General features: G+C 40.6%; 1 protein-coding gene across 2 annotated transcripts in view; it reads right to left on the bottom strand.

Annotated features, from left to right (window-relative positions):
* Positions 1–12,174, bottom strand: part of lrp1ab (low density lipoprotein receptor-related protein 1Ab) — an 80,979-nt gene that overhangs the window by 47,805 nt on the left and 21,000 nt on the right. For both annotated transcript variants that reach the window (XM_076878425.1, XM_014408789.4), the window contains exons 3-6: positions 9,267–9,404; positions 1,927–2,046; positions 1,610–1,738; positions 1,203–1,463 (exon numbers count right to left, since the gene is read on the bottom strand). In XM_076878425.1, the coding sequence (XP_076734540.1) occupies positions 1,203–1,463; positions 1,610–1,738; positions 1,927–2,046; positions 9,267–9,404 (648 nt within the window). The remainder of the gene's footprint in view (positions 1–1,202; positions 1,464–1,609; positions 1,739–1,926; positions 2,047–9,266; positions 9,405–12,174) is intronic.

Raw genomic sequence — 12,174 nt, 5'->3', positions numbered from 1 at the left:
AACTGCGCTGTGCTTTCAAGAAGACGCGGTTCAAAAGAGCACTGGACCAAAAAGCAACAGCAAAAAGCCAACACAATAAGGGAGAGACGGGATATGAGGGACTCATGACTGAATCAATAGACTGGAAAAACCCCAGAGTTTCTAAAGCTTCTAGCCTCTGCCCCGGCTGTCAACAGTGACGACTATTACACAAGCTTCATTTGAAGTGGATATGAGCCAAGGCACTTTCAATCATGACACAGGTTTTGTGTCCCACACTTCAGGGTCTACACACCCCAGATACTCCACTTGTTTTCTTCCTGTCTGCTGTTCTTCGCCTGGGGCCAGGTTCTCAAGGGAAAACTTCTCACATGCATGTATGTGTTTACGAGCATGCAAACCATGCCCTTGCTTTTTGTGTTTTGTCTGCAAATTCTGCCCCCATTCTTAGAGAGTAACGGCTCTGTCAGCCAGGTGAATAAAAACAGACCTTGGCAGGCTTGCAATCACAGATAATTCATTTCAGCATTATATGAGTAAGTCTCTCAATAGGAAGTAATCATATACTGTGCACATCCATTTGTGTGCATCTGGTTGTTACTCGGAGCCTGTGAGTTCAGACAATGCACAATGACAATGCTACCTTCACAAAACAGATGTGCTGCCTATCCACCACATCTCAGAGGACAAAATGTACAGTCCTGGGAAAGACTTAGAAAAAGGCAGAGAGCACTTTTGTCTGGCAAACCCTAGTGCCAAATACCATCACATAAGAGACCAGTGTCTGATCATACTAGCATGGGTCAAACAAAAGCAGCGGAAAAATACTTTTCCAGGCTTCTGAAAAGCTCCGCACAGTCAGTGCATGAATCAAACTTCCCAGCAGGTTGCTTTTACCTGTCAAGAAGTATGCAAATGAATAACTAAAGGCATGCTGGAAGCCTTGTATGTATTATATAACTGTAAGTCTGCTACACACACATTGCTTCTATGGGATAGTTTAGTGGTGTGTCAGGGTGCCCCTGTTCTTTAGAGGAAAAAAAATCTTTTGAAAAATAAAGTTGGCCTCAGCATTTCTTCTTGGCACTTTCAAGTTGGTTTGAGCTGCTTTTGGGAGACAAGCTTACAGTAGAGTTTGAGCTAGCAAACCCACAGCTGACCACTTTTAAAGAAAACAGGAAAATATAAACTATGTCAACAACTGTCTGTAAACTTCTACTCACGGTGCAAGCTGAGAGAGATGTTGATGGTGCGGTTGTTACTGACAGACTTCAGGTCTTGGATGCTGGCACACTTAAGCTGGGTGGCAGCGGGGGTATCACCCACATCTATCCAGCAAACAGTCTCCTCCGCATAGATGAAGTCCATAGCCATGGTCTGTTTGGTGGCGATGGAAGGAACCCGGGTCGCGGAGCCACTCAGGGAGGTGCATCGGATGTTGTTAAGGTTGGCGATCAACAGAACAGGCAGACGATCCACAGGCTCTGGGTGAGGTTAACAAATTTTTAAGTAGAGGAGAGAAAATATTAGGAAGGAATATGATCTCCTGCATAATGTTTTGGCCATCCATTTCCTGGTTCAGCGTGAACTATAATCATTGGGCTCTGTCGATTCCTGTCCACCCCCTCACCATTTTTGGCTTTGCAGGAGCGGTTGTCTGGCTGCAGGAGATAGCCCTCCACACAGCTGCAGGTGTAGCTGCCTTCAGTGTTTGTGCATGTCTGACTGCATGTTCCATACACACCACACTCATTGAAATCTACACAAAGAAACACAAAAGCGCATTAACACACACAGTAAATGATGAAACTTTAAGATAGTGTTCCCTTCTCTTCCAAAGGCTGGTTGAATCACCTCTACATGCTGTCCCCTGCAGTCAGCAACCAGATGGTTACTTTTTGTTTGTCTTAGGCCAAACTAAAATGAATTTGCCAAATCACCACCCACCTTTACATTTCTTTCCATCTGCAGCAACCTCGTAACCATCTCCACAGTAGCAACGAGGCCCATCATGAGTCACTGCACAGCCAATCTCGCACCCATGGGAGGCACAGTCTGGTGCGTTTGCTAAACCAGGGAAAACAGAGCAACATAGAGCGTGTTAAATACTGCTGAAACATGAATACTATTAAGGATAGCAGGGATGATCCCAGGGCAATCTTTACAGAGGCATGCTATCGTGTCCAATCCTATCCTGTCTTACAGGACTGCAAGACTGCGAGTGCATGTGAATGTGTGTATGAGACAAAAGGACTGTGGTTAAGTGTGTGTATTCATCTGTGCATGTGACAGACGCGGTGATTCGAATGTGCACACATTAGAGAGCTTCTTCTTTTCCAGCCTCAGAGGAAACTCACGGTCACATCCTTTTGGCATGAAATGAAAGAGGGGAATCCGCACATCCTCATGGCCTCTGTAGGTTGTGCATGAGCATGCAGAGGTGTGTGTCGGGCCAAGAGCATAAATAGGGTTGTGTGGCTGTGATAGATTCTTGTCACATGACACTGCTCATGAGTCTAAATACATTAAAACAGTATGTACTGTTTGTCATGGTGCTTTAAGGTGACTTTTTCCTCATTCAGTGAGGATTTCCAAAGCTCCCTCAGCAGAGACACGCATATAAATCGTTTCATATTCCAAAGTAAAGTACACAGATGAATCAGTGTTCACCATACAACTATTTGCATTAAAACAAACATTTTTGTAAAGGAACTTTCAACCACTTTAAGTCATTACTTATTTTGCTGCTCAATTACCAGATTAACAAGTCAATTCTTTTTTAAAATTGGTTTTAGGACTGATTATTAGCTAGATAAGACTTCATCTTCTAACCTCATATCAATATGAACAGCAGGACCGAGGAGAGAGAGCATAGAAAAAACAAAACTTAAGGTCAAAGCAAATTTCCCCCAAAAATAGAAAAGATAAGTAAAAAAGGAGGCTTCTAGCAGCACAAAGACATTTAGCCCAACCTCCAACAAAAACAATGTAATCGTTCATACACTATGTGTACTGCAGCTAGTCGTGGCACGGCTGTGAAGAGTGGAGACTGGACCTATTGAAGGACCCTTATTATATAAAGCCTGTGGCACTTTAGGCAATAATGACTCTTTTGTTGTGGCTCCGTTGAAAGGAAGAGTCTCCAGCAAACATTGTGGCCCATATCGAATCCACTCAGCAACGCTCACGCTGTGAGAGACCACAGGCAAGCAGAGAGCTAAAATACCCAGCATGTTTATCACAGCCCAGGTTCATGGATTCCATTTAGCAAAGGCTGGGTGAAACAAAGTGACATTATACTTAAATATTATATATTATATTAAGGAATATTCTAATATTAAGGACTATTCTGTTATATACCATAAACGCTAGTCATAAAAATCCAACAAATGAAAAATTATTAAGTGGAATCTGTAACGATCCGTTATAATAACGGTCCTATGAATTAAAAAGGATGATTTGGTTTTCATACATTTGACAGAGTTTGGTCAAAGTAGGTTCTGGATTTAAATGGAGAGCGAATTCATGTTAAAATTAAGGCTAATGTATCGCTGAACAAATGTAATATTTTACCTTAGTCACAGTTAAAAAAAAAAAAAAAAGATTCTGGGATGTGAACATGAAAAACGTACTTGATCCAACCTCAGAGGAGAACAGATGAATGGAGAAAGAACTGAAGAAACAATTAAAAAAGAAAAGAAAAACAAGAAAGTGAAGGGAGAGGAGAGGCTGGAGGTGTAAACTGCACATACAGGACTCGAGGATGAGGTTAGAACGTTCCAGCTCTAAGCAAACAAACAACAGCTGTATGTCAGACGTTTGACCAGAGCTAATGAACGAAGCAAACAAATCACACAGTGACACACTGGAGACCTTCAGTCTTAAACCAGCACGCCAGAGTCATTGATCCTGTTACTGCAAGGATGGCAACCCTCAATTTCACTATAGACCTCTATGTGGAAGAAGGGAGACATCTGATGTGAGGACTAGCAGGCTAAAGAGTTTTTAAACAACAAATTTAGTTTGAATGTCTTAAAATTCATGTAAACACTCAAGGCATCAGTGAAAATAGGATTCATGTATAGTAACGACAGAAAAGGTTGCTACTTGAACTCTGAGGTTTCAGTAAAATCCCACCAATATGTGTATTCTGACTATTTGTGCTAAATTAGGGCCTGCCTTCAATTAACACACACACACACACACACACACACACACACACACACACACACACACACACACACGAGTAAATGGTGTGATTAGCACGACACAATAGCATGAATATGATGAATAATAATAGGAGAGAGGGCGGAGATGGAAAGAAGGGAAGAACTGTCCTTGGACTCATTTCCTCAGCCCGTGAGGAAATTTATGAAAGTTGGCATTTTCCTCTAAAACCCAATCATGATGCTGACAGGCTGGCTACAGCAGTGACACAGGCTGAATGAGACAAACACATTTTGGTGTTGAGTTCATACAGTTAAAAAACAAATGAGTGACTTAATGAATGTCAGCAAAAGACAATTTATCATAATCTATCCACCAAGTGGCTTGAAAATGAATCAGCTTTATTTTATAAAAAAAAGCCTTTATTTCTATACATGATATCATAACTGTATAAAGAGGCGATTTCAGCGTGTGACATTTTAAAGAAAGGCGTTTCACAGGACATTCTTTGCGCTCTCACTGTCTGCAGACAGGTTTACACATGCTTTTGCCTTCTACATGCCACAGACGGAAGCCTCACATTATCCTACGTTGTGTCATTAAATGATGTCACGTTCACGTTTTTTGGCCCCATGTTTTGTAAAAAAAAAAAGAAAAAAAAAAAAAAAAGTTCTGGCAATCTGAAGATTTCTTTTTAAAAATGGTCTATATGTGCACCTTACATGTTTTAGCAGTTCACATTAAATATGATGTTATTGTATCTCGAGTTAAGACGCTTCATTCCCTTAAACTACTTTGTGACTGTGAGCATTACAATTGTGGATTCTATCACACACTTTATATTGTAGTAGCTGATGGCAAAAGCTAACATTACTATAAAGCTATATGTCAGTGAGCATACAATGTATCTCCTGCCAGTTGTTTGCAGGCTTGATAATCAAATAGGGCAAAGTAACCATTTGCAAACACACATAGTGCAGCTTGAGTAATGAGCAAACAGTAGCTAGCTTATTCCCAAACAGTGGCAGTATGCTGCCCACATGTCTAAATTTAAACTTGCACAAATACTCAAACACAAATGTACAACGACTCACAAAGTACACCTGCTGTAGCACATTCCCGTGCATGGCAGCAGCACAACTTGCTAAATAAATTCAATACATGCAATTTCCTTTATCTTCAGCCAATGATCATTTATGATTAGATTACAGCACTGTAGAGCCTTCACTTTTAACTGCAGCCCATAAACCAATTTAGGTCAAGACCCACTCATGAATGAAGCTTATAATGTAGTATTTCCACAGGCAGCTTCAAGTCCGATTGAAGTCCGATGACCGATTGTCATTGCACAGTTACACAATGGAACGTGAAGGACAATTAAAGCTCTGCATAAACAACAGCGATAGCTCACTACAATAATCAGGGTTCCAGTGGGGTGCCTTGAAAGAGGGGGGAGGGGGGGGGGGGGGGGGGAGACTCAATAACACTGCCATGACCCCATTTTTTCTTGCCTTGTCAATCATTCACATCTAAGAGGCAGGTCTAAAGTTGCGTCTTGAAAGAGAGGCTTCCTCACCCTCAAAGAAAAGAGAAACGCAGGCCTGCAAATCAACCACCTATACGACAGAAGGACTTCATAACTGCCAACAGTCTATTTGATTAAACAGGTTTCATTTACTTGGTTTGAACTCTCGCAAAGCCACATGGTAACTTTTCAAATGCTCTTGTCCTGAGCAAGGCACAGGGACCCATGGCCATAAAAATATTATACATCGCATTTATCTGCAATATTAACAATAAACTAGAACTACTATCTTGAGGTTGTATGCTTCAGTTCGCTAGTGAAGCTTCAGTTTACATCCATGGCTTTGCAGACTCATTGTATACATTCATGTCACAATGACACAGTGTTCATATTTTTGCTTCTGTAGGCCACCACAGCAGATTCAAAATGAAGCAAACTGTACAATGACTGAAGTGTAGTCTTCAAGAGGTTTGACAAAATAATGTCATAATTAACTTTTGGAAGTTGCAGTTATTTTCTGACCACTCAAAAATATGGATGGCCTCCTTTGCATTAAATACCTGCACATTAAGAGGTCCAATGAACAGCTAGAAACACTTGGAACCAACTCCAGATCTTTTAATAATAATAATAATGGATTGGATTTATATAGCGCTTTTCAAGGCACCCAAAGCGCTTTACAATACCACTATTCATTCACTCTCACATTCACACACTGGTGGAGGCAGCTACAGGTGTAGCCACAGCTGCCCTGGGGCAGACTGACAGAAGCGAGGCTGCCATATCGCGCCATCGGCCCCTCTGGCCAGCCCATAAACTTTTATGTTTTTAATATATGAAATAGCGAGGACACTGGATACAACTGGCCATGAACATACTTATTAGTCAATGCTCCGGTTCCTTTTGAGCTTGGATAAGTAAGTCCAACATTTTCTGAACAATATTCTGTTAAACATCCTGAATTAAAGTTGAGATGTCTTGACTGCTTTACTTCAAAGGGCATTTTTCAAATTGTGTGTCCTTGTCCAAAATCTATAAACCTGTGTGCCCATGTAGTGAAGACTCCGGCCACAGACTTTATCAGACGATATGATCACAATTACTTTATTATCTTATTAGACATTTATGCAGTTTAATAATATCAATTTAACAACTACCCTCCTTTTTGACAACCTACTTTTGTTCCTAGATTTAATATGGGATGACCAGTATATAAAGCTGGATGATATCATCTTTTTCTAATTTGCTCCAACTAGTATAATCACGCAAGATCAAACTTAAAGGTGACCAACATTAGAGTATATTCATGCATTTGTGTAATAATTTCACTGATAATTATAAATGTTTGCATACAGTCAGGTGTCAAATTAACTGTCTGATTCACATCCCATCAAAGCACTAATGTTGATTCCCTTTTATCACTCCAGTACATAAAGCGAGCTACTTAACCCCAAGGCTTTCCGCACACTGTGAAAAAACAGAAAACCTATTTTAGAAAGCTTGAAATACCGTGCAGCATTCCCCTTTCTAACCGCTTGTCAACAACTTTGACAGAATTACTCAGAAACGCTGAATGACAAAGTGTGCTTTCAAATATCAGTGGCCAGGTATACTTGCACAACCTGGCAGTTTGTACGAGCAAACACTACGAAGCTTGTGAAAGCCTTTTCCCTGAAATGAGGCGGTCTCACAAATGCCAAAAGTTCTGGACACACAGCTCATGTGTTTGGTTGCATGAGTAAGAATGTGACTTTGTAAGTGTATATTTGTGTGCACATGTGAGGGCATGCATGTATGCATTACAGGCACACACACATGCCGGTGTGTTTAAGTACTTGTGTGCGTAGAGCGCTGCCTTACTGAAAACAGCTGGACCTGTGTCCTCAGGGCAGTGCACGTTGTAACGGGATGACATCATCACCGCGTTGCATAAAAGGCTTGTGTAGCAGTGATGACCGCTGTGTGGGTTACTAACACTTTCACCCACACTGTGGTTCAACACATCTCGTTTTCTTCTGGTCTCAACTAATCACACAAACTTTTTTTTGTAATGACTCAACTCAGTGTGGAGGATTAATATTGATACAGCGTGGTTCACGATTACTCTTTGAGCACATGGAAGGAAGCAAACCGAAAATAGAGATAGAACCTTGCATCAAATGCCTAAAGCTGTAAACTGATACAAAGATAAAGCCAATAAATGATAAAGAGATCAGATCTCTGTGTTGCTGATAGTGGAACAGACATCAGACGCTTTGGTTAATATGTTTTTTTAAATGGCAAAAGATTAGCCAATGTTTGAGAGCTCAGCAGACTCACCCTTGATCCAGGTCTCTGATACTCTGAAACTTTACTGTTGATGGTAAATATCTGATTTAGATTTAGTAATTTCATATTCCAGGAAAAGAGCAGGACAATGGAAAAGGAGAGGCACAAAATTACGAACGCAGATGTCCCAGCGTTGAGTCAGACCTCTGTCAAGGCCAATACTCTTCTGCACTTCTGCAAAGAGAGTACTTGAACTAAGAGTTTACATCAAATATCAGCTCATAATAATGCATATTAGAACTCTGCCCCACTCTCTCCAAACAGCTGCTGTGCCTTGCACACCCCCCTGTGGGGCCCCTTTGGGAGCTTTTCTACTGCAATGTCATTGCAAATGGTGTATAGATAGTTTAAAGAGGAGTGGTTAAAGTTTGTCTGCCTGTATTATTGCAGGGTCTTTACCTTACAATATAAAGCACCTTGTGATTTGGCGCTATATCAATAAAACTGAATTGAATTGGCATGTCTGTTGACAGGCTGCCTGTATAACCGAATAGTGAATATAAACTGCTGCGATCCACATCCTTGATCCAGATCCTTTATTATCGCTCTGATTCACTAACAAGTTTCTTAGTCTCCAAATAATTCAGCTGACACACAAACAACCTCCCCCCCACCCCAACCAAAAAAAAACCCAAAACAAAACAAACAAACACTGTTGTTTATAATGGAGCACTGTAACAAAAAAATAATTTCCCCCAGGGATCAATAAAGTATTCTGATTCTATCCTTCTTGGCAGATGTGACAAAGACAAACTTCAGACAGTTACAGGATATCTGAGCACTACCTTGCAGAATACTGAGTCAGCTCTCAAAAGGCAGCCAGTGTTTGCTCTTTTGTCAGCTGCAACAAAGAAATACACTATGGACTCAATATGTTCCATCACTCATTCTTCTGTTGTCTCTAATTAATAGGGGAGGATGTGATGGGATTTTTCTCAGCTGCATCTGGTCTGAATGCTTATTATTCCAGCTAGGATTGGGGGAAACAGCCTCATAGCAGAGCTGATTGATAAATTAATGACTTTTTTTTCCCTTGAAAGAGAAATTCCATAGTAATTGCACAAGCTAGGACAGGCCAACTCATTAAATGGCCCAACAGAGGGGATGACTCGATAAAAATGATGGTTTGGGATGGAAAGACAAGAACATTTTGTTTATAACAGAAACTGTCTGGTTAATTTTGACCCACAACAAAGGGCAAAAGTGTCCGTATGACAGAGGAGAAGGGGTGTGTGTGTGTGTGTGTGTGTGTCACTTTGTTTCCTACCTCTGCAGTGAGGCCCCTCATCCCAGCCGTCAGTGCAATCAACGACTCCATTACAAAATCTGCTTGCATGGAGACAAACTTCCACATCCAGGCATGGATATTTATTGACAGGACACTGGTTCACTTTGTTGTGTGTGCCTGGAAAACATGCAAAAGATTTTTTAAGTAAAAGCAGATGTATAAGGCAATATTTTAAGGCAGTAAAACTCAAAGATGAAGCAGAATAATGCATGCATCTAACCTCCCCCCCCCCCCCCCCCCAAAAAAAAAAAAAAACCCCAACAACAACAAAAACAAAAACACATCGTAAATTCCCAACTGAGCTTAATGAGGCTTCATAAAACTATTAAACGCATTTTACATACTTAAAAGTGAATTCCTGGCATCAAAAGAATTACATTTCTTTATGACTCATTAAAGAACTCTTCTAATGTTGCTTAATTTTATAACATTTATTGAGGAGGCTGTCATGTGCAAAGAGAAACTGTACAGAGATTTTCCTCGGTTGTCCATTAGTTTTGCATACTACTCTGGTGAGGTCCTGGCTTATTATTTCCTAGTATTATATGGACAAAACCCTTATAGTTAAATCCGCGACCTTTAAGATCATCACAGGTGAAAGATTCCCCAAAGGGAATTGTGTCTAGGGATGGGGATTGATGAGGTTTTATTGATACCAATTCCATTATTGAATTTGCTAATCGATCCAATTCCCTTATTGATTCTTGACCCAGTTTCATATGAGAAAACAAGTATGCCTGCAGATTTCCAGTGCAGTACAACTACTTTATCATTTATTTATTTATTATTTAATCCCAAACAGACTATCGCTTAATGCTAGATGAAGAAATGAAAGAATGTCATTTATTGAAAGCTTTATTTGAAGTCAACTAAAATCATGTTAAGCATCTGTACAGACGAGCTGCTCGGCTGGTAGCACTTGTGGTGCTCATCCATATCGCATCAAATGCATGACACTTGAGCAAGTGAATCCTGTGTTGCAGGAGATGTTTCAGCATGTTTCTGGCGTTCCCACCTCAATAATGATGTTAAAGACATTACAAATAAGTCGTTATCATGTTTCTGCATGAAGCAATGCTTTGGATCGCTTCATCCTCTCTGCTGTGACCCCCTTTTTCTGATAACACTAGACATGCATGTAGCAATACTGTTGATTTGCAATCAGTGTGCATTGCCAGCACCTGCGGACACTGATAAAGGAATTGATAAGCTCCAACACCGGTTTTCAGTTCCAATCCCTATTTGTGTCTCCTGTTGGGACACAACCAGCAATATTTTTGCTTGTCAGGCAAATGTGTAAACCACTGCACAATAGAGCCATCATAAAACAACAACATATATTAAAACTATTCTGGGCTTTATATACTAATAATAGAGTTTTAAAATAGTATCACCAGTGTGCCAGAGAGGCAGAATTCAGAAAAGGGGTGCAGCAGTCGCTGGCTACATAGAAGGGCTAAAATTAAAGAGATAAGGCTAACATTAATAAACATTTGCAGATAAAAATGTTTTATCTTTTACTCTAAATGGCTCACATTACTTACTATGGTTGACTGAGTTCCAGTTGGTTTAGGTCACTTCTATTATCAGAGAATTAAACATTTAGCTTTATAAAAAGGGCCTAAAGTTATTTTTGCTGCCTGTATTTACAGGCCATAATGACTTTGTTTTGCTTTTAGATTTGCTGCTGTAGGCAACAAGTTGCACGATTGGTGCACAGTGTGTGTTTTGTTTTTCTAAGGTGCAAATTTGACACTAAAGGCTTCCTGCATGTGTTACAGCACAAGTGATACACAGCACATGCAAACATGCGGTTACCTTTAATGCGCTCACATATTAAAAGAGAGTTTGCAGCATAAGATCACTTGGCAGACACTGAAGGAAATTTTTAAAAGAAAACACTGATAAATACTGAATCTTAAGGAGTGCAGAGGACAGGGGCCATAATGTCCTCTGGCCTAGAAAATGCTGAGTTAAAAAAAAAAAGACCAAAACATACAGTAGAGGCAGCGTCTCTTCCCTCGATCTTTCCCACTCTTCTTCTCTCTCTAGCTTTCCTCTCGGCCCACACTGCAGAGTAAACAGTTTGCCTTGGCTGTTTTTCTTCTTCTTCTTCCTCCTCCTCCACCTCTCCCTCTTTCTTTCTTTCTAACATCTGCTGACCCATTTTAGAAAAACACTTGAAGCAGAACAAATAAAGTTCACCTCCTTCACAGGAAACGATCTGCAGAGTTCTGCAGAATACATGTTGTGCTGGGATACGTTTTCAGAGGACGCTATCTGAATATGCACATAGCCCGAGCAGCAAACCTGCTTCAGATGTTCGCATACACAAATTCTCAGTTTTCTGAATATTAACCAGCTGATGCAGCCAAACTGCAGTTTATCTGACACTAGTTGCAGCTTTCCTGATTGTAAACCCAGCAAAGCAAATGCAGGGGAATGAAAACATAGTTTTTAAAAACTTGCTGTGTTATATCTTTGTATAATGCATATCGTTTGAGTCTTAAAAGAAAGTTACACGTCTCTTAATGCCCAAGACAAGCCATAACATACATGTGGGAGAAAGAATATTTGCCTGCATGGTGGCATTCCCTGATGAAAACCACTAGCATTCCTTCTGAGGCTCCCTGATCCATCCAAGAGAGATTAGTAACCACACACTGAACATCACATTTAACTCTGTTAAAACAAGTGCCTTAAAGTGACACGAGCTTCCATAACGATCCCACATCAGCAGCCTGCGTGGAAAATGTGCCACATTCAAACTTAGAATTAGCTTCTCATACATCTGGCTTAGGGAGGAGAGTAGCTCTCCCGTATGGGGGATGCTAGCATATTAGCAGCCCTCCTACAGCCTTGGCCTCTAAGCCAGCCTGATTTACAT

Source organism: Maylandia zebra, linkage group LG20, assembly GCF_041146795.1.
Source record: "Maylandia zebra isolate NMK-2024a linkage group LG20, Mzebra_GT3a, whole genome shotgun sequence".
In the NCBI taxonomy this organism is placed as follows: domain Eukaryota; kingdom Metazoa; phylum Chordata; class Actinopteri; order Cichliformes; family Cichlidae; genus Maylandia; species Maylandia zebra.
Note: the sequence above shows the minus strand (reverse complement) of the source record. Positions and strands in the feature narration are given on the sequence as shown.